This window comes from Rhipicephalus sanguineus, chromosome 2 (assembly GCF_013339695.2).
Source record: "Rhipicephalus sanguineus isolate Rsan-2018 chromosome 2, BIME_Rsan_1.4, whole genome shotgun sequence".
Taxonomy (NCBI): Eukaryota; Metazoa; Arthropoda; class Arachnida; order Ixodida; family Ixodidae; genus Rhipicephalus; species Rhipicephalus sanguineus.
The window spans coordinates 111654816-111678734 of record NC_051177.1 but is presented as its reverse complement, the minus strand read 5'-3'; the positions used below and the strand labels follow the sequence as shown (position 1 = coordinate 111678734).

Here is a 23919-nt window from a genome sequence, read left to right as displayed (position 1 = left end):
ACGCCACACGGAGCCGAAAAAACGAACGCTTAGGCAAGTTTCATGTACTACCCATCACTGCATGCTGGCGTGACGCCCATGCGTTGAACGTCCCATAGACGCTAGCGCCGGATATCCCTCTAGTTTACTATTATGAATCTATATGGCCTGCAGTACCCACATTGGCGCACCGACCCCTTCTTAAACAACGGAATGATTAATGGACGGAAGGACCACTTGATTGCGTTGTACGCCTTAATGCAACAGTGAAATGAGTATATTTGTAAACTTGAACACAGCGCCTGTCCTGTGCTTCTTAATTCTTCGTCCTCGTCCCGTATGCGCTGCATCAGCCAAAAACTGAGGTCAGTTTAGACGCTGCAGTGCCGAGCGTCACGCACATTCCATCTGCGTGCTCGTAAATCAGAGTACAAAGGCGCTTTAGCACCTTGCAACTGTGATCAAACTCGCTGTCCCCTCCTGAGCAGCGCAATGCAATGTTCACACACTTACCAAAGCAGGTAAACAAGAATGGGAAAAAACGTAAGAGTGACCTAGCACTTATTTCGGTCCCAGGCGTCATGTTAAACTACGTATACCACGGCATGTCCATGGCTGGAAAATCAGGTACACCAGGTATGTCTTCTAATGCCCAAGCACTTCTTTTCTTTTAAGCAGACAGTGTCATATCTATAGCCACACGCCGTTCTTGCAAATATGCGGGCGGACTGTTACAGCAGGAACACCTTTAACGATAATCTGGCTAAATAATCAAAGCGTCCTAATGAACTTCATAATTTTTAGCTTTAGGGAACAACTGCAACTGCGGAATTGAAGCCGAATGAGCAATGAAGCCATGTCTTCTAACCAGAAAAAAAAGGAAGAAAGCAAAAGCCGTGGAATAGTACCACGTTGTAGATACCCAAACCTGAAATGTTGCTACGAGATACGTTCGCTTGTTTAGTTAAGAGTTTCCGATGGGTTTGTATTTTATTTAATTATTATTTGGAGCACACTGACGGTATAAAACACATCATAGAGGGGAGGGCCATGCATAGCGAAAGGGAACCAAGGCAGAAAAAAAAAACGAAAATAAAGAACAGCATATACAAAAAAGTTATACGTACATGTAAAATACACACAAATAATACCTGTGCAGCATTCTTACAACGGGTTAGCTAGAGCATTCTTTAAAACAAAAATAGAAAAAATGGCATTATTGTTGTCACGACTGATTTGCCATAAATATCTCAGGAACGAATGTGGGTTCGTATAATAAATAGATAGATAGATAGATAGATAGATAGATAGATAGATAGATAGATAGATAGATAGATAGATAGATAGATAGATAGATAGATAGATTCAATAAATAAATAAATAAATAAATAAATAAATAAATAAATAAATAAATACGACGATCTGGGACCCTACACAATGCCCAAGCATTTCCAACGTGCACCGACCTCTGCAATGGGTCGGGTTCGTGAGGAGGTGTGTGTGCGGAGGGGAGGAGGAGAGTATGGATCGGCTTTTGAAGAACCGTGTTGACAGCAGCGCTGATCGATGGAGAGTTTAACGCCCCGCTTGTTCTGGCGAGAGAGCTCCCTCGAGAAGATGATGAGGTCAGCCGAGTGTATACGGTCGCCTGAAAAGGGCCGCCCATAGCGTCAAGAGAGGCTGCCCTCGCTATCTCCATCTCTGACTCTTAAGCCTATCGTATGCTAATAGCCTTTCACTTCGGCCAGAGACCTCCTAAACACCGTAGTAAGGACAAACAGCAGCGCGACAGCGAGAATAGATACTATACGAGGACGGCCATCGCAGATATGGCGGAAAGCGAAGACGCAAAAACAAGGAGTGAAGTGGATGTGACGTGTTTGCTCAGCGATTTTCGGAGAATCGCATATAAATAACTAGACGCTTAGGTAAAGCTGTATAACGTTTTCCATAAACTTCAGCAACGTATACGGTTCTTAAACGAAAACCAAAGGTGTTTGGTACTTTGTTAACTATAGGTTACGCGCCCCAACAGGATATGGCATCAGAAGTGACTTACACTGTACACTCTAAGAAAAAAGCCATTTGTAGCTTTTTTTTTTGCCACGTACATAACTCTCACATATATAACTCTCGTTAGCGAGACACGTTCACTGTCTTTTGCAGAGTCGTGGGACGCACGACTGTACAAAAGATGGTTAGTGCGTCTCGCTAACGAGAGTTATATATATGAGAGTTATGTACGTGGCAAAAAAAAGCTACAAATGGCTTTTATTTTTCTTAAGAGTGTAAGTCTAAACTCAATTAACACCTGAAAAGCTTCCCCTTAATTGCTGGTGCTCTTTTACCTTCGAAGATTTTTCGAATGGCGTTTACCTGTGCGGCCTTTTGTGAATTCGAAAGCTGCGAAGTCTCTGAAAGCTCTATGTCACTTGTCGGCGCTGCTTAAGTTCCTGAAAGGTAACGTGCTTTAGATTCTATACCCGCACGTATCACCGTATCAGTGAGAGGACTATCAACCGCCGTGCACCCTCGCCTAAAAATACGTATACAGCAAATGATCCAGTTCCTCCGCGATGGGAAGATGCGGCAAGTCGTTATCTGAGAACAGGGTTTCATTTTTAGATATATTACTTCGGTAATGCGTTGTTTCACGTGCCATCACTTACAGCACAGCTCTGACATTTCTTAAGGAACGAAGAAGAATACTTAGTTTGAATCTCTGATTATAGCCACCTACCGTCTTCTTGAACACCTAGAGGAACAAGTAACGTGAGGGTTTTATTCATAGCACTGAGCAACCTACATATATGGGCCGCAGACACTCATCATCATCAGCCTGGCTACGCCCACTGCAGGGGCACCAGCCTCTTCCATGTTCCGCCATATAACCCGGTATTGTGTGATTGCTGCGGCCACTTTATCCCCGCGAACTTCTTAACCTCATCTGCCCACCTAACTTTCTGCATACCCTTCACGCGCTTGCCTTCTCTTGGAATCCAGTCTGCTATACTCTTAATGACCAGCGGTTATCTTACCTTCGCGCTACATGCCCGTGTTAATTTCTTCTTGATTTCGACTCAAATGTCGAAATTATGAAGAATAAATCAAGAAATCAAGAAGAAGACAATCGGTGAGCGCCAACTGAACAGTTCGAGCTTTAGTTTCGTGTGCCGCTGTAACAGGCGATTGCACATCTGCTTTGATACACGGCAGGGGCGTAGCCAGAAATTTTTTTCGGGGGGGGGGGGGGGGGGTTCAACCATACTTTATGTATGCTCGTGCGTGCGTTTGTATGTGTGCGTATACATATACGCAAGCAAAATTGAAAAATTTCGGGGGGGGGGGGTTGAACCCCCCCAACCCCCTCTTGGCTACGCCCCTGATACACGGCAATATATTTCTTCGCACGAACGACATGAAAGCGAGCGTAATTGATTGGGCTGCACAGTTATCGTTGAAGCACAAGCGTCACATACTTCTCGTTCTCATGTGTTCTGGTTCCCAATGCCTTTGTTTTTACGCTCGCGCTTTACACGCATTATAAAACGAAGGCAACGTTTTGTTTCCACGTGGGTATACATAGCATGGCTGGAGGACAGCGGCCATTCTAATCAAGGAACTAAAAGCCACGTCATTCCGTCATTACTTCATCGAAATTCTTCGCAAGCTATGCTTCTCTACGAAGGGTGGCGGCTTGGGCTAGTTGGTAGCTCATGGCAATTGTTATAGCGCGAACTCAGGACAAGGACAAAAGGTACGCGAAGACGAGCGCCTTTCGTCCTTGTCCTGAGTTCGCGCTGTAACAATTGTCATTCTCTACGATTCGCTGAAAACATAAACCGACGCACGAAAGTTGCCGTATTTGCAGCTTCTCATGCACTGGACAAATTTGTTTACTGGATTCGACACTCGAGAAGCGTTGCCAAGGCTCAAACCTGAGAAACCAATTGAAGTTTGATGCGCTCAGTGTCAAAAATCTTAAAAAATACCGCTGCGAAAGAAATATTTAACAGTTGTCGAATTCTCTGGCAAGTATCTCCTTTCATTACCTGCATTTGTACGAGTCCCATGCGTATAGACTATCGCACGAGTAAACTGGCAATTGGTCTTAATATTGTGCACGAGCGAGTGATATTCCATTGTACATACCTGACCGTGTTTCATCAGGCGCCACCGCCGCGTGCATGGTTAGGGGCAATTTACCGTTCTGCCATAGTATAGAGTACCCGACACTTTCAAAGGTCCCTATTTTTCCTAAACAAACAGTAAATGCAAATCACGCAGTACTGGGACTGTTTTGCTCTCTGCCAGAGTAGGGTACACTGTGCTCTAAATTGTTAACTTGTATTTCTAAGCACACAGTATACTCTAAACCATTCACATTTCGTTCTAAACGCAGTGTACACGGAGCTCTGGATCATCTACTTTTTTTGTAAGCAAGAGACAGTTTTCCACTCTCCTATACTATATTGTAGAAGGAGGCCTCGGTTGTTGACCTCTTTTTCTAAACAGAACTGCAGATATTCCCCTAAGGGCTGAAATTCTTTTTCACGTATACTAATCTATGTAAATAGTTACGGAGAGATTACTAACCTCCCATTACACGGCACTTGGTGCCCTGAGTGGTCTCGAATTTTTTTATAAACACCTATAGTATTACAGATGGTCTCCATGTTCTCTAGGTATACGTGTGTAAGTAAATGCTTGCATGGCGTTTGAAGTTATGATCACCTGGACCATTATTGCTACCAATAAACCTCCTTTTGTAGCAATTGCCTCTCACATGAAAAGTGATTGTACCGTTTACAGCAGAAGTGTATACGCTTCGGTGTGCATGATGTATGGTACCGTGTACTGCATCAAGTACTTCCCCTCAGTGCATGTGGAATATCGGCGAAGTATTACGAAACTAATTTACAAATACCCGCAATTAGCCATTCGCCAAAACAATTCAAAAACATTTTAAGCAAGAATGCTCCTGTAAAGAGCATTACTTTCTCGATAAGCCATGCAGCTTGTAAACAGTTCGGCTGATTTGTATATGTAGACCACAGTTCGCAGCACGGCCTTTAGCTTCTAAGAAACTAAGCGATGGCAAAAAATCGAGATGAATCGGCATTGCCAGAAGCTAAACGAGTACCGCCAATGCACAAAGTTGGCATGACGTTATAATACAGTCGATCGGCAAAGACACCATTAAGAAATGTGCTAAGAGAGATCTATGCAAGAAGAATAATTTGGTGTCCAAACTATTTTTGGTCACTTCCGTGCAACAAGTAACTTAGACCTAAAACGGCGGGAACAAATCGGCGATATCACCACACCGCCGCGCATAAAATGAGAACTCGTCGTTTTTATATGTAAACTCCTGTCTCACCCGGGAATGAGGAATAATGGCTGGAAAAAGACGCGAGAATTCAATATAATAATTATTGTCAACTCACCACTGAAACAACGACGGTAGCCAGAAGCAGTAGAAGCGGCGGTGACACTTTAGTCGACATCTCCCAGCTCGTCGTTTGGTTCGATGCAGAAAAGCAACACGTTGACGGCGAAGTGAACTTAAATGCACACAGTTAAGTGCAGTACTTCGGCTCAAATAATCGAGCAGAGTCCGAAACTTGTCGTAACCGACAAATAAATGCTTCAAGTCGTCAGCGAACTAGCGAATCGTTCCTTCAACGGGCACCGCAGAAGACGTCGCTCCCGAAACGACGAAACTTGGCTGCACTTGTGCATGGCTAACGGTGTAGTGCACGAGCGGGGGCAGAGCGCGACGGCGTCTATGTACGAGTCAGATAAGAAGTCGCGCTTTGTACAGTCCGAAAGTCCGCGTCCGAGAGAGAGGGAGAGAGCGAACGTTATCCCGTTGTCTGGGTGCCCAGCGGGCGAAGACGATGATCACCGCGTGCGCGCGCGCTCCGTTCCGCACCGCGAATCGGTCCGGCCAGAGAAGTAGTCAGTCAGCTAGAGGAGTAGCGCCACCATAAACAGCAACAGGAGGCACCCGCTGTCACGGCAGCCGGCAGGCGATCACCGGCGAGCTGGACGTGCGCCATCTTCCGGGCAGCAAACAGATGCACGAGAGCAGATGCGACTGCGCCACTGGCACGGTGCGAGTCTGTGGACGGTCGGCCGTCGCCGCCACGCCTGTAGGGCGAGACAGACGGTCCGATTTTCCATGCGATCCGACGGCCGACGCCGCGGTGGGGGAGAGGGAATGGTGGCTGTACGATGCTATGAAAGGTCACCATTCCGGTTTCCCCTCCGCCGTGTCGGACGTCGAATCGCATGAAAAATCGTACCGTCTGTCTCGCCCTTGTTGCTGTTTACGCGGCGGGGAGTTTGCTCCCTGCCCTCTTCCTCTAGACGAGAGGAGGGGGCGTTACGGACCCCTCCCACTCCACGCAGCCCTCACTCCGATCGGGAACAAGACCGCTGCCCCCGAGACTGTCGGATACCTGTCGCCGCGTACGCTCGCGTAGGTCTACAATGTAGGCCCTCCCCCGTCCACCTCCGGCGACTATGGTTTCAGAGGCCTCGATTAGGTGAACGTTGAGCCTAAGAAGAACGCCGAGAGAAGGAGCCACAAGTGGCCGTTTACCGCATCGTTTCTATTTTTCCCTTTGAATTGATCGCCTGCAGAGAAAAGCAGGTCAAGTACTTATTCATGAGAGGGAGCAGGACTGAGAAGGGGAGGTTGAGAAGGTATTCTCGTTTTTCCCGTATTCAGTCTCTATTTTTTTTTTCGGCATCTAACGTTTCAACATGTTCTCCGACATCTCTCTTCCCAAATAACTCGAAACTGGTAAAAAAATTAACTTCTCGCACGCGCGAGTTTACGCGCACCGCGGTTGGGCCCACTGGCCCACCGAGAAGACCATCTGGCATGCTGCAACGCCAGATGCCTTACACAGTCTCTAAAGTTAAAAGGTCAGCGGTTACTTTAATCTGTGGCAGTAACGCGCGATGGCTGCCGAAGGGAAATAAAATAATTCAAAGATGAACAATGAAAAGAAAAGAAAGAAAGAGGGAAACATTGAACGCATATGCAGCAGACGCGCACTTAACGCTTGAGTAGCCTTTCATTTACAGCGGATGTGGGGCACAACTGTGACAGCTTTTTAGAGGCACGACCAACGAGTGACACTCTTGTTTCTCTTCCAAGCACTTCCGGTCGAGCACTTACTTCCGGTTTTCCGAAAATTCAGCAAAAAAGTATTTGAAATAATATAACTAGCAGGAATGGATGTTTCTGGTTCAAGTTAAGAGTTATATTGGATACATATGATATCTGAGCATAAGTTTTCTTATGATAAGTGCCACTTAACTCTGAGGATAATTAACGAAAATAACCGAATGAGTTAATTGAAAGAGCAGACGGTTTTCTTGTGAGCATCTGGAATGGTTGCGGCACCTGGCGTAGCAGATCTTTCTACGTGTCTTCTGAGACCTGCTTCGGCAGTGAAACGAAGCATGAAGTCAACCCAAGGAACACGCCAGGGCGCTCGAACGTCGAGGTTCGAATGCCACTACCGGACACGTAAATGAGTCAAGGACTAGGCTCGCCACCAATTTTTTTTTATCTGTTCCTGTTTCGACTGTGTTTCCTCACTAAATGCTCAGGCCACGTTCTGAGCGTGAGTTTACTAATAATATTTGTATGGGTGAGAAAATGCCAAATAAGGCAGCCTGCAAGATGGAGAACTGTTCATGGAAGAGAAAAAATGACCAGCGTCCGCTTGCTTGGAGTTGTCGATTATATTGCCTTCACGTTGAGACCTCTTATCCTCCTTGTAATCTCACATGACAGGGTCAACTGCCCCGCCCGGCACGTTTGGACAGGTTTCGAAGCTCATGCCAGGACGAATTTTTCCGTCAACAGGAAGCTTTCTCGCAGAGAAATCCATATGGTCTGCCACTCCAGCTTCTTGCCGTGCTTATGGGTTGATGTGTTGCAAGCGAAAAAATAAGAAAAAATAAAAGTTTAATAGGCTTGGCGTTTTGACTACCGTTCATGCGTGAGATTGACCATATGGAAAGCAAACCTGCTGAAAAGTTTAAGTTGTTTGGTGTATTTCATTCATATGGCGTTATAAATTATTTGAACCACCCCCAGCACCACCGTCCGGCTGCCACAGGGTATCAACGGCGCATGCGCGGCACGTTAGCGGAGGATATGGAAGGCCTTTGGAGATGCGCAGTGCATTTACACGCGAACAACGAAGACAAGTGGCCGCACCGTCGTGCTAAGTCTGATTCATTGTTTAATTAATGTACTCATACTAGTAAGGCTGCCCCTCGTGTGCAGAACTGCATTCGATTAAGAACGGGTACAGCTCCCATCCGGATAGAGAGCTGAATTAAATCACATACATATGTGTGAGTACACATTTACTTCTAAATACACAGTCGCCTTTCTCTGTTTTCTGTAGGTTCTATGTTGCTACTCGTATTGTACTGCTGGAAATTTCAGTGTTTCCGCACGCAACACGAAAAAAACAAGAGGGCCAGCGCCTTAAAGAGGCATGAACAACATTAGCTTCGAGCTCGTCAACTAGGTATCCAGAGGTAATTAGGTACATTTTACTTAAAGCCGGGAACACTGCACGCTGTGGTTGTCTGCGTGCTACTACCTGGCACCGGCGTCTCCAGATCACGTATATTGATTGTGACCACTAGTACCAAGTGAGCAAGCATGCCGTTGTTCCTATGGGACATCCATGTGGCTCTAACTGCAAAAAAGTGCCAAACAAGGTGTCATACGCCCTTAGCAGCAACACATATAACTAAAGCATGCCTTGTCGTCTCGCAATAAGATGTCGTCTCGCAACTCCGCAATAAGATGCTTCGAATCTAACAAATAAAACTGGAGCGGCTGGACTCCGCTTTCTACAGGGCAGCTCTCAGTCATGTCACTGTTTATGTAGAGGAAAAAATCCGTAAACAGGGGGTGGATGCTCGAGCCGACGTTTCGACCAGTGGACTTGTCTTCTTGCCTTCTGGACTTGTGTTAACGTCTTGAAATGGGCTGGTTGGTACACACTGCTTTTTGATCGAAGAAACCAGCGCTAGAACTAGGACGAAGACGAGAGGAGACAAACACGGCGCCGACTAACAACCATATCTTATTGCGTTTGCACGTCAATAGACACCGGGGAAAACACAATCAGTATATACATCGGGGAACAAGATATCGCTGTAACATTGCGAAATCAGCGTTTTGAAAGGTACAACATCTCATTTTTGCGAAGCGATAGCGACGCTGCGCTGACACAACATTCTCCACTTATCTGGATGCAATAAGCCTCAAAGATCTCACGTTAGCGTTGCTCTGCATACGTGCCTAGTATTTCACAATCTTTAAAAACTGGCTCGCAATTACATTTCCTACAGTGATCTACTAGATGACGTTGCGCGTCCTTCTTTTTGCAAAGATTTCGAACTTGTTCACCATTAATCCTCTTGCAGAGGCTGGATAGCTTATGACGGGCGCTGAAGACTATCTTAACTCCAGATTTTTGCGCCACTTCCTTTAGGTTGTGCGACACTTTATGAACGTATGGTATCACCACAGTACTTCTATGGGCGTCCTCTTCTTTTTTTTTTTGTTTCTTGGTGATATTAATGTTCCCATCATTTGCTCAGCAACATTAGAAAGCAAGGTCGCAATAGAAAGCAAGCAAACGCAATAAAATATGGTTGTTAGTCAGCGCCATGTTTGTCTCCTCTCGTCTTCGTCCTTGTTCTAGCGCTGTTTCTTCGTTCAAAAAGCACTCTTCTGGACTTGTTGACAAATTAACTTGTCGAAACGTCGGTACGAGCACCCACCCGTGTTTACGGATTTTTTCACCATAAGCTTCCATCTTCCCCTTCCTGCCGTTTATGTAGAGATGACTCGTGGTACCTTCAAATAGCAGCTCAAAGCATTTAACGCTCCCTTAAGGTAACCCGTAATTCCTCACTAATGCAAACAAGTAACGCCGCTCGACGCTGTCGAACGCCTTCGCTTGATCGAGGGACACGACAGTTCCTGAAACTCCTTTTAGATGCGAAAGCATCTTATGCTCGGGGCAGTGTCCGTTCTGCGGCGTCCGCACCCATACTGCGCTCACGCCACCTCCTCCCAGCGCTCGCGCGAGGAGGTGGCGCGAGCGTTGCCTCCACTTCGTTCTCCTCTCCCGTTTCTCTCCATCCGCCACAGCTGTGCGCTCGCTCCCGTTGCACTCTCCTTCGCAATGGCGCTACGGATGCCTGCGAAGCTAAACGTAAATGGCTTGCCGGCAAGCGTGCACTCTCCTTCGCAACGGCGCTATGCACCCTCGTAAACGGCAACGCCGGCAAGCGTTGCACTCTACTTGGCAAGGGCGCTATGGACGCTCGCGAAGCTGAACGTAAACGGGAACGCCGGCAAGCGAATCTCGAAGCTGCGAGGCTGCAAAAGCGCGCGTTCGCTGTGCTTCCGTCATTCTCTCTCTGTGCAACGGTGCGCGAAACGCCATGAACAACGTCAACGTCGGCGCTAGTTGTAGCGGCAGCGCCACCGCCGCGGAGCAGAGGAAAGCTCGGGAAGCCGAACGTAAACGTCAGCGTCGGCAAGCGGTAATTCAAACGCCTCGACAAGCACCGTCTCATGAGTCACATAAGAGAAACGGAAACTCGATGCGCACCCCCCGCGATGCTTTCGCATCCCGCCATGGTTGCCCGTAGGGGGAGATGATGTATTTTTTCTTTAGCATAATAAAAGAGGTCCCTGATCAGCGTCAGCGCTGCGAAAGACGAGTGGCCAGGGGACAGCACGTGACTGGAGGGGTAACACTAACTTGCTCAGCAGGGGTCTCAGCCGCAGTACTAGCGGTGCTGCCACGAGTTTATAGTATGTGTTCAAGGGGTCCCCAATGCTTGTTGAGCATCGTCGGAAAACGCTGCCGATCAGTTGTCGAGGCTCCTGAGAACATGTGAGCCCAGCATTATAGCTCAGCACGGAGCCTGGAATTTACAAATAATGATCAAATACAGCGAGAAATCGCTCGCTCTTCTCTCGACAATTGATGCCAGAATCGAAAATGACCGCGTCATAGACACAAAGTCCCCGGCTGTTGGCGGGGACTTTGTGCATTGTTATTGCGGCCGCCGCGGGATGCCGTAACGGGCCCGCGCTGCACTCTGTTGTGCTAGAATTACACACAGTACAGAATTACTCCGTCGCGCCCGCGATCACAATGTAAGACGCGCGATGAAAGCAAGCAAGAAAGCAAGCAAGCAAGCAAGCAAGCAAGCAAGCAAGCAAGCAAACAAACAAACGGACAAACAAGGAAGTCCTCAAGTCGATGACGCGCGTTGACGAACGGATGTAGCTTCTTGCTCCTTTGTCATTCCCTCACTGCGTAGCTGTCAGCGCGCTCGCTGGTACGAAAGGAGACAGAAAGAGCTTAAAGCGCGCGGCAAATCCCTCCAACTCCGCTCTTACTTGACAGAGTCTAAAAGTTTGACGGCAGTCGATGCGTGAGCCAATAAACACCTTCAATCAAGTCAGTGGATGATTACTTGGAAAAGCGTTGCAGGGCCATGTTAAGGACTTGGGCTTAGACCTTTCCCCACCCTTTTTGAACGACGGAACTACTCGACTATCCCTGAACGACAGCGGCTTCCTTCCTGCGGTGATAAAAATATTCACCCCGTCAGTCGGGATATCCACAAGAATGTGGAAAAAAACGCACGTAAAAGGCTTTGAGGATGCCATCAGGTGCCGATCTAGGATTCATAGCCTTAAGTGCTTGCGAGATTTCATCTTTCGGTGCTGGGGTGTGCAACCCATCCGCAACCTCGGGCTTCAACTTCGTCCGTCGCCGAACTAAAGAAACCTGGGCTCGAAATCATCGTCGTCCAACTGCGATTTACTCGTCTTTCCCAGTCCGAAACAGGAAGGCTGCTCCTTCTGCGCCTCAAAATCAACCTCATAGGCTGCACCACCCCCTCGAATTTACCCCCCGAAGCGTTAGCGACACTGTCTCTACATCCCGCCATTACCCAAAAATACCCATCCAACCCATAATCACGACCGGAGAATAGCCAGGGCTAGGTCGCTTCATAAGCGCTACGCATCTTGAACCCCGGTCGCTTATGTAGATGCCGCAGAATACTCCCATCGTCCTGCCTTCGCAGTGGCGGTCTCAGATAATGCCCACAAGCTACTTAGTTGCGCCACTTTCGACCGAGTCGCTCAACCAATCGAGGCGGAAGAAGCTGCAATCGCTTTAGCTATTGCTCACACCCAGGCGGAGTATATACTCTCAGACTCAAAAACGGCCATTCGTAACTTTGCTATGCGTCGAATTCATGCACCTGTCTACCGTATCCTAAAATTCGTTCCACCCCCTAAACGAATAATCACTATTTTGTGGGTTCCAGCGCAGTGTGGACATCCCGGGAATACAACCGCCCATGAGCAAGCCAGAGCTCTCGTCAACCGGGCAGTGGACGGTCTGCCTTCCTTTCGCAGCGCGCGGGAATGCCTACTCACCTATCATGAAATTACTTTACATTACAGCAATTCCCGCATGATCTAACCACCAGCCAAACGGGCACTTTGATATGCCACTTCATCAATTCCCAAATTTATCAGGGTGACGCCTTACCTCATTGTTGTGTCTGCTCGAGCGCGCGAGCCGACTTTAATCACGTATATCGTCATTGTCTTAGCAAGACAAATGCCCCCTTGGCGGGGGCTGAGAGACAGGAGCGATGGGAGGCTGATTTGCGCAGCTCACGACCGGACGACTAACTCCGGATAGTGTGCTGGGCCATGGGGGTCGCCGAGCGCAAGGACTTTCGGCCACCTAGAGTGGCCCGAGGACCCATCGGCTTCCTCTTCCCTGAACCCATCCCCCCCCCCCCCCTCACGTGACCTATTTCACGGCGTCAATAAAGTTGTATCCTCCTCCTCGCGAAACGACGCTCGAAGTGAGCTCTGAATGTGTTGTGTATTTCTGCAGACTGTCTTTATGTGTGTTTGGAATAATCAGGGACAGCCAAAAGTACTAAGTATTGCACGATGGGAGAGCTGTAAGCTATCCCTTATATTCGGAAACGTCATGCCACCTACGTTTTCAACAAAGGCTAAACTTTATATTCACTTAAGTTACAGCGCAATACCTCACACTTATTTAGCTGTTGAAGGCCGTGCACATGACTCAAGGTCGCTAGTAAACTTTTGTTACAAAGCTTATAGTTCAACTATTCACATTTCCTTACATTTAGCAAGATAAGTGTATTATTTCTCGGCGCATACACCTTCTATTTTTATTCTACCGCACCTTTCATTCTGCTACAAGCATGATGCATCAACTTCGTCCTCACGACATCGCTGCTTCGGTTGTCTCGCGTTACACACCCGCCTCATTTGGTGTTAAAGGGGAACTCCGGTGCATTTTCGACCATATGCCGTTTTCAAACATGTAACAGCAAGGGTGGTTCATTTTGCTGAGAGACTATATAATTTTAAATAAGCAATATACGATGAGTCGAAACCGAAACAGGGAGCTCAGATGCTCCGTGCTGGGTATGCGATGACTTCACGAAGCGCGCTACACGCTGCCACGGCTGGCCAGGGTGTAAACATAGCACACGCGCTTCTTGTATCACGCGAAAAGGAAGCTGGCGATGTCATTCGACACGGAATCAAGCTGTGCCAGCCCGTCTCAACTTACCAGTGACGAGTTCAGCGATGATTGCAGCTACTATATGGGCGCGGGGGCATCACTTTTTGATTTCTACCCACCGGCGCGTGAAGTAGCTCACGTGACCTGCATCGATCTCCTCGTTGCTCAATATTGTGCGTGCTTACTGTAAGACCCGATGTCAATGACGACTAAGACGCTATGCAGCTAACAAAGCCGAACTTTTCTCGCGTCGTCGCCGCCTCGTAGAAGAAAGCGCACTCTGCAACCGTCTGCTGGGTGAGGCGAGGTCGGAAAGAGTAGGCACATTACGTCACATACACAGGGTGACCCGCGTTAAGAGGCGTGATGCCGGCATTGGCTATCAATTTTAAAATTCGTTTCTAAAAAACTAAACGACTTACGGTTGTATAATCTGTCACATATGATCAGGTTACCGAAGAGAAGATATGCTGATAGTTTAATTGAAATCAGTGAATATGGAAAAATCCCCGGAGTTCCCCTTTAAGCATTCCTTGTGAGTGGTGTAGAGAATCAGGTTAAAAAAAAAGAAAAAGAAAAACGCAGATTTTTTTTAGAGTTTTCCAAGTCATGCATAAGCGTAGAGTTTTGTTGTAGACTGTAACCTTCCCTAAACGTAGTTTTTCATCTTCTTTCTGGCGCTCGTCAGCGTCTCGAACGGCATCGAGGCAGTGCGTTCCGCGACCCGTTAAACACGTGTTTGTCACCAAATTTTTACGAAGTTTGAATTTTTCGGATGTGTATAATCCTCGGTGCCAGCTTTACATGTTGTCCTGCAGATGGCTTTTATACCATTACCACGAATTTCTACGTGGCTTCCACAGAAACTACCACTACCACGAATTTCTACGTGGCTTCCACAGAGAAAGCTTTCACAGAAAGCGTTCTTCTATTACATTTAAGTTGCGCTGAGGGTACCAAACATTCATACGGTTAAGATATGTTCCTATTTTACAAGCGTGGGCCTAGCCGAAACAAAGCTCACAAGCTAACAAAGCTTTTGCATTCGACGACTCGAAGGCGAAAGCCATCTCTTTTAACCACGAAACTGTTCAGCAAACAGTTCGTTGTCTGACAAATCTAAAAACTATCATCATCATAAACGAGTCGAGTATGTGCCACAGAAATTGGGTAAATCCCACTACGCACCACTGGTCCATTAAAAATGGACAAGGCAACAGTTAGCCCAACAACAAATTGCTGCGAAGCGACGGCGGCGCGAGCCGAAGACTCCGAGTACGTACAGCGAGAGAATACTAGGTAACGGGAGAGGCAACGGCGGCTGCGAGAAGACCCCGAAGCTATGGAAGGCCTACGCCAACGACGACGTGCCCGTAGATATATGAAAGGAGCGAACACTTGGTTTCAGCATGAGTTTCCGTCGCTGGAGTTTGGTCATCCGTGTCGTGTCTGTGACTGTCTGTGGTTTCACTCGAACCTCTCTGCGCTAAGACATAGCCAGCGCCTCCTCTATTTTTCTGTGCCTGGGCGAAGGAGCGGAGACCAATGGGAACCGACCGTTGGTGTTAGTGCGGCTTGTAGCCGCTAGGCGCCGCCACCGTAGTAGACCCGCCGTCGTGTCGTCGCTCGCGGAAACGAATGCCGTGGCTGCATTCGAGGCTGCTATATGGTTCAGTTTTCGGCTGTATTCGCGTTGTTTAAAGTATAATGAAAACGTGTAAATGAGAATCATGAAGAACTTGTCGTTCTGGGCAACCAGCCAATTTCGAAGGCATGTGTCTTTCGCGGCTATTTGATCGAGACACCCGCGCGTCGTCTGCCAGCTCGATACCAGAGAGCGCATGCCAGTGATGTGCGGAAAATTGTTTTGTCACCGTTACGTTCGCTTGACTGAGAGTCGGTTTTTGACTGCCTGAAAGTCGATTTTCGAAAGCAGCATTTGCCAAGAGCTAATACTGAAAGCTCGGGCGCTTAAAGTTCCCCGATGCGTGCTACCGTCTACTGGTGTAGCATCGATTGCGAGGCAGCGTTGCTATACTGGTACTACATATATTCGTTGACTGTTCGGACGCAACACGATAACGTTTAGGGATACTTGCCATGCTTGGTTCAGTAGTTACCTTGGGCTGCAAACGTGAAGGGTAATCTGCAAAGTGTGACGCTACTGCATCCTCCGTAAGCCACCGCTTCTTATATTCTATGAAATCTTCGCGTCGTAAACGACGGCTGCATATTCTAGTGTAGTCGGAAGATGTATTAGGAGACCAATTATCCGCCTAATTACTGCATGCCACCTCTACCGAACACCAGCAGCAGCTGGAATTTCATGGAACGACAGCCTAACAGTGTATTAAGGTGAAAGCCTTATACCTCATCAAACGCGAAAATTGACCGTCGGCGGCGTCAGCACGAGTGATGCAAAAAATAATTACTTGATGACGTCACAGATCATAAAATTTTGTGACATCATCGTGGCGTCACATAACGTGACGTCCTCATATTACATCTTCGTTTGGTCAAAATGGAGGCAGTGCATGCCTCCGCTGATGTGCAGAAAGCTTGCACTGCCTCCGATCCTTGAGGCTGTAATAAAACCACGTTAGGCGCAGAAATATCTCGGAGGGAGGCAGGAAATGTTCAATACATGGACTGGAAGAAAAAGAAGAAGATGGCATTCGCCTTTCAGTCATCTTAGATTAATGCATAAGAGACCCTGTGAGATTTTTTTCTATATCAATAAAGGGAAATAAAAGAAAGACAATCGTGATTTCTTTCAGTTCCATTCGCAGAGTGGAACCAAACAGTATGACATACTAAGGCATTGGGGAGGTTTAAATAGCCTGAAATAGACAATAAAACGCGAATACTATCAAACTCGAGTGCAAGTATCGAACCGGCAGCACGGCCTGACTGCCTGCGGAATACGTACAGCGGGGATGGAAAGACACTCGAACATGCGGCATCTGCTGTTCTTTGCTGTTTCGAATTTATTTTCAAGTGGTTATAGCCTGCATGATTGATGAAAAGACGACGTCATCCATGACACAATCAAAGACCATCTAGCATCTTTTTACTGCCACCACGGTTAGAGCGCGATGACAACAGCACGCCGCTACGTTCGCGTTTCTTTCCATCCCCTATACCTGTGAAAGCCTGCAAGAAGCACAAATGCAATTAAACTCGCATGCAAACACGAATTCGTGAGCTTCGTGATACGCGCGGCCGTACAGCGCCAGCTTCCCGTGGATGGATGGATGCTATGAGTCCCCTTTATAACGGGGCGGTGACATGTCTGCCACCAGGCTCGAAGGATAAAAAAAGAAAAAAAAAAGAAAGAAAAACTTCCTTGTTTCATGTTGTCCTAATGCCTTATCTACATTGATTAAATCTATGTTATTATAACAAAAAATATAAATTCACAGTCCATCTCTCTGCCTCTTAAGGCAGAATAACCTTTTTTTCCCCAATTATTTATTTTTGTACTTTATCTCTACTTTTCTGCCACCAATACTCTAACCGTCTCTTACTTATTTCTATCGCGGGCGTGTTCAGCTTTCCATTGTTGTCCCTAAAACCCAAGGCTTCATGTAGACTCGTGCCCACACGTATACCTGGGTGAATATCGCCACATTCAATCAGTACATGTTCCATCGTTTCCTTAGTTCCCCCGCAGCATGTACATTGTTCTTCTTCGTTACTGAATCTCGCTTTATAACTACGCGTTCTCAGGCAGCCCGACCTTGCCTCAAACAGTAAAGCGCTTCCCCTTGAATTATCATAAAACCTTTCCCTCCTTATTTCGTTTTTTCCTTTTCGGTAGTTACTCAGAGCCGGCTTCTTTTCCATCGCTGTCATCCAATAAGTCTTCTCCGCCTCTCTGACCTTCCGCTTAATGCTCCTTGTTGCCATATCGCCCGCACTGCCAGCCGTATATTTACTGGTGAGCCTCCTAGTTCTTTTTCTCCACTGCGTGTCAACGCTTTTTCTATACAAATACCTGAAAACCCTCTCTGCCCATCTACTCTTCTGCATTTTCCTCAGCCTCTCTTCGAATCTCATTTTGCTCTGAGCTTCCCTCACTTCAAAGCCTGTCCATCCCATATCACCCTTCACCGCCTCATTTGTCGTCTTCCCGTGAGCTACTTACAGTCTACTTACAGTCTACTTGCACAGCGCCACCACGCGGCAGCGACGAGCGGACGCGGAGCGCGCGCTCGACGGCCCGAGGAGAGCGTTCGCCCAGGCACTGAAAAAGAGAGGAGGCGCTGACAGAGCGTAGAAACAACCTAGCATAATCTAGCTGGTCACGGTCCAAGGAATCATCATCACTGGTCATGTGACACATTCCCGCCAAAAGTGGCGCCACTGGTCATGTGACCCGTTCCCGCCAAAACAATCACGTGGTATATTGTACCACTTGTTCGTACTCCGCCTCCGATGACGCCACCTCCAGCAGTAGTCAATCCGAGAGCGTCTTGCCACCTACAGCCAAGTTCAAGCCAAGTTCGACCTCGCTACAGCCAAGTTTAGAGAAGTTCAACCTCGCTACAGCCAAGTTCAAGCCAAGTGCAACCTGGCTACAGCCAAGTTCTGCATAGATACAGCAATAAATAAGCATGAGACCGATCAGCCTCGCTGTGTATCGAGGTTTGCGAGGCTTAGTGCAAGCTTTGAGCCATTTTGTTGTTTTCAGTCGATGTATTGATCATCCCCTAGCTCCCTCCGAATGCTTTCTGCACCTAAAGTGGTTTTGCATTGCCTCCAGGATCGGAGGCATTGCAAGCTTTCTGCACGTCACATGGTTATGCACTGCCTCCGTGATCATCCCACCTTTGACCGAACGATGTTGCCATGTGATGACTTCATCATGTGGCGTCACGTTATGGGTCGTCACGATGAAATCATAACATTTGGCAATTTATGACGTCATTACGTGATGATGATTTCGCTCGTCACTCATGTTCACGCCGACGCCGACGGCAAATTTCCCCTTTGACGAGTGTCTATGGCTTTCGAATTAACAACGAAAAAAAAAAACAAGGGTGTGATGCCCAATAATTGAGACACTCGCCTTGGAAGCTTGAGGACCCGTATTCAAACGAAGCCCCACCAAGAAAATTTATTAACACGAAAGTGTTTTATGCCGGGGTCCACCAAGATTTCAGTGACGTATTTCCGTCACGGAAATGACGTCGAAAAAATGTACACGATCAGATGGCAAAGAAAAAAAGTTCCGTCAACGGGTATATCGAACCCACGACGGCTCGGTCCGCAACAACAGATGCCGGGCGTGCTATCCACTGCGCCATGGTCTTTTTTTTCTTTTTTTTTATTGCAGGGCTTCAGTTTTCAACAGTGAGAAGAGAGAACATTCTGTCTACAATTGTTTCATGTGCAACAGTAATTCCATGCGAGGTATCCAGTCGGGTACATCCTTTTGCATTTTTTGCAATTCCAGAAACGAAGTCAGCGCTTCACAAAAGTATTCTATGGCTCGCCGAGCATCAACGTCAGCGTTACGTACAGCCATTCGGGACCTCCAAATGCTATAAAGCGCCAATAACATTGTAATATCATAGGGAAATCCATCATCATTTTCAATCATCAAATACCTTATGCCCTGTGCGTCCAATGGGAAATCTTTCTTTAGTGTCCTTTGCAGGACGTCCCAGAAGAACACCCCGTCCCAGCATTCCAGAAAGACATGCTCAATGGTTTCTGGTTTGCGACATAAAAAGCACTGGTCACCCCACGGAAACTGCGCCATGGTCACAGACTCTAGAGACTGTACAAACGCGCCTTTTATATCTACCACTCTCCCGGTCGGCGGGGTGGTATTGCCCTCTGGGAGCGGCAAAGTAAAGTAATTCATCATTACTGTGGCTCGCGCGATTAGTACCTGCAACGCGTAGTCCCATTCGGCGCGTTTTCAATAGAAGCGCAATTTTGTCAATGCCTTAACACACCGCGAGGTGGTGACCTCAACGCAAGCTTCGTAAAAGCGTCGGCCGCGCTCACAGCGTTACGCTAATCAAACCAAAAATAGCTCTGCGACGCGCGCCTACCTCACCTGGCTGTAACACCGCGTTCCCCGCTCGCGTGCTCGCCCCGAGAAAAATTGCGGCCGGGGGGCAGAACGACGCGTTTTTCGTTTCCCTCTAGTTCGGCCGTATACTATGGTGTTCAATCACATTTTAACATGCAGCGGCATGGCCACGAAGGTCTGCGTCCAATATGCGACGCTCTTCCGGCTATCACAACTCGTTCTCTGATTACGATTTCACCGGTAACTACTACAGCTACCACAAGGGTTTTGTTTAATCATTGAACATGGACGTTAGTCGTCGGCATGGAGATGTACCACCAAGCATCGAAGTGGGTGCATCCACGTTAAACGGTGCTATAGCTGCCAGACATCAATAAACATTGTGAAAACTCTCTTATATCAATGCACATTAAACATTCATTTACTTCTATAAGGGAACGTTTCACTTTCCTGTTATTCCGATTCCTATGACGGAGGGATCAACCATGTTTTTTGGTTTGCTTATTTATTTACGGCTATCATATTCTTACGTGAAAGACGTACACACAGTTTTCTCATTCACTCGACGTAGAAATGCATACGCATTCGAAATTGCGGGATAATTAAATCATGTTGTGAACATTGTGACGGAAGAATATATAAACATTGCGAGACATTACGACTTGCACAAGATGAGAGTAGACGCAAGTTTGCGCATCGCCGTGATTGTTGTGTAGACTTTATTATATAAACTCTTCAATAATACTGCTTTTCACACATAGATTACAATAAGTGCGTTTCATCCGCGTAATCCCCTTTTTTATTGGCTGTTTCGGTAGCTTAATTAGGCTTCGTACATTAAAGCGACTCGTTGCCCCTTGATTGACAAACAACAGGGTGAACAATACAAACTTGGTCCGCCGCGGTGGTATAGCGGTTACGGTGCTCGGCTGCTGACCCGAAGGTCGCCGGTTCGATCCCGGCCGCGGCGGTCGCATTTCGATGGAGGCGAAATGGTAGAGGCCCGTGTACTTAGATTTAGGTGCACGTTAAAGAACACCAGATGGTCGAAATTTCCGGAGCCCTCCCCTACGGCGTCTCTCATAATCATATCGTGGTTTTGGGACGTAAAAATCCCAGATATTATTAACAATACAAACTTGGAGGAATCATTGCGCCACGCAGCCCGCACTCGCAAGCGTGCTATCTTTGAAGCCAGCTCCGTAGTTTTTCCCTCAATCAATAATGCATCCATAGTTGCCAATCGAGCACTGTGTTAGTCTTCTCGTGCTCCCTCCTTGTGTCTCAAAGGCCTCCGCCATAATACTTCTCTCCTGAAAAACGTGGGCTCAACGCATTACATTGTAATTTGCGAACTCGGCACGGTGTCTTTGTTTTCCGATACACCCTTATGAGTGTTTCTTTGACCCGTGGTAATGACGTTACCTTCGCGTATCTCAAATATTTCATTGCACACGACACCGAGCTTCAATTAAATGTCACGTAAGACGAGAGAAGGCGTAGTTGAATACTATTATAATGATTCTGAGCAGCCGGTGCGCGCAGAGATATCTGACAAGAGGATTATGCAGCGATTGAAACTAAAGGTTATGGTAGGTTTCATGTTTTCCATTGCCGCTGCCCTTCAATTTAACGGCGCAATCAGTCTGTAAAAAGTAAAAAGAAAAAAAAATATATGATTCAACTTGCTCTTATTTCTGCAGCGCGTGGCTGCTAGGCACGGCGCAGCCGAACACCTTTTACGCACCCATATATGCGATAAATGTGTTAAAGGCTTACGCTATAAATTGCACCGTTCGGGGAATGCTTTTGTCGCACAAAGATAATTATCATCTCGGTTTCTTGCGTTCACTCTCTTATGCACACTTGTGTGCGTGCGTTCTGCGAATGCCCTCCAGATATACCTGCATAAATTTGTCTACATAACGCAGAGTATTCAAGCGAAGCTTGTGTTACCTCCCAAGTGTCCTTTGCGTTGTAGGTGTGACCGCAAAAAAAAAAAAAAAAAGAAAAACCGCGACGCCCGCGAGCGGAATGAACTGCGGCTCTCGAAGGAGCGCCGGTAACGCGCGTATTCGTATGCGCCATTCTTCAGTAACTGATGCTCTCTCATTCTTGATCTTGTCGGCGATCACGCGTCTCTGATATGCCAATGTGATCTTTCATCGAGGTTATCGAGGCGACTTGCCATTTCACGTTGTCACATTTCGTTGTTGCCTGGGCATGAACGCATGACCGTCGTTGTTGCCTGTAGCAACTCAAGTGTTGCGCTGCTAAGCACGTGGGTGACGGACAAACTGCTAACATTGAAGAAGGGAACAGTTAGGAGGGAGGACCGGGCAATGTGACAGAAAGAACGAAAGAAAGAAAGTAAGAAGGAAAGAAAGAAATAAGGAAAGAAAGAGAAGTGATACCCCCCTCCCGTAAGGCCCACACATGGAAAGCTTCGCTTGCCCCTATTTTGCTGATAGAGCTAGGACTCCTGAATTTTTTTCTTATTAAGTACTACATTTATCGTGTTCGTTGCAACATGCTGTTGCGGTCAGTCGTATGGCGTAAAGAACAAACACGGAGAACGTGAAAAGGGCACGACATCAGCGTGGTTGTCCGTGTTTGTTCTAGTGCTGTTTCATACCTTACAATGAATCCTAACGAAATGGCGCAACCTGTCTTGTTGGTGGTGCTGCGCCACATTACATGAGCATTGGTCTTTTCCGCAGAGCGTGCTGTGAGCGGATGTGAGGCTTTGCGGAAAACAATAATGTTTACCACGGCATGGTCACATGTTAGGCCGACTATTTGCAGCTTAACTTTCGTCACGTTGTGCCTTCTTGCTAGTACTTTCATTCGTCCACGCCGTTGTGTATTGCCATTTGAAAATTGCCGCCATTTAACGCGTGCGAGGAAGGCGTCGGTGACGCCAGCGACCTCTCTCCGCGTTTCCGAAAGGTGCGACGGTGAATAGGTTGGCACTGTTCACGAGAGATGGCGACACCACTCTAGCGACTGCGTGTTCTTCGCACAGTTTGAGAGTGTTTGAGAGTAAGCTCGGTGAGGGCGAGGAGAAGAACCCAGAGACTGAAAGCGCGGCCGGGTTGCGCATTTGTAATATGCAGAGCGCTCAACGCATGGCAACGGCCGCGGCGCGCTATTGGCTGCGCGCACACAGGGACGCCGCTCCGGACTTCCGCCTAGCAACGGCTGCCACGACGAGACGACGCCGCTCTCCTTCTCGGGGTGCCTTTCGCGGGAATTTTAAACGGTGAACGCGGCCGCCGGGCCCCGTGGAATTTTCGTCGCCGCTTGTGAACTGCTAACTACTGCTCTCGCGTTGACCGAAGACGCCGTCGTCGCCGTAGGGTTCGACTGTGCTTTGTGCATTTTGTTTTGTTATAACGGTCAACACGTTCGCCCATGAACATTTGTGTTGTCGCCACTGTCTTGGCGCTGCAGCAAGACGCGATCGGCCGTTGTGTTCTACTGTGCGTTTCTTTTTTTCTTTTTTTAACAGTGAACACGCTCGCCCTTGAATATCTGTGCTGTCTGCTGTGTCTTTTGAGCCCTCGCGTTGTCGCAAGACATAATCGTTGTTGTGTTGGACTGATTGCGTTTGTTTATTTTTTTAACGCTGAACACGCTTTCACGTGAATATATGTGTTGTCGCCAGTGTTTTTTTGTGATCTCGCGTTGTCGCAAGACGTGATCGCCGTGGGTTTGAGTGTGCCTTGTGTTTTTTTATTTATTATTTTTTTTCGCGGCTGTTCTTGCCAACGCATTTCGCAGAGCCCTGCAACGCCGGTGTTGTACGGCTATGACCACGGAAAACAGCGCATGTGAGACGTCGGCGCGCCGCGCGATCGAATGCGTTGAAGACAATGACAGTTCATCGCCTGACGTTGACGTGGTTCGGGCGAACGTCACTGATGAACAAGACGCCTGCAGCTGTGTAGAAGGTTACGGCTTGAAGACAAACAGATCGTGGGTTGTAGATTTCGTGAAGTCAACAGCAAGGTGTGAAAGGTAATACAAAAATGGTGTTTCATAACTACAAAAATAACTTGCAGCATCTTCTGTGGTGATTTAATTGGCGATAATGTCCAATGATGAGCTGTCTCAATTAGGTCGTAGTATGTGCACTTGAGCAGTCTCAATTAGGTCGTATTAGCTGTGCTCGTTCTACTGCCTTAATTGAATTTTGTGTGTATTTCTTTTTTAGTAAATTGGCAATGT

General features: G+C 47.4%; 1 protein-coding gene across 1 annotated transcript in view; it reads right to left on the bottom strand.

The window, feature by feature from the left end:
* The window catches only part of LOC119383515 (uncharacterized), a 46786-nt gene extending 41206 nt beyond the window's left edge, over window positions 1–5580 (bottom strand). The window contains exon 1 of the mRNA XM_037651684.2: window positions 5427–5580. Coding sequence (XP_037507612.1) covers window positions 5427–5486 — 60 coding nt within the window. The 5' untranslated portion in view covers window positions 5487–5580. The remainder of the gene's footprint in view (window positions 1–5426) is intronic.
* Between the last annotated feature and the right edge of the window lie 18339 nt (window positions 5581–23919).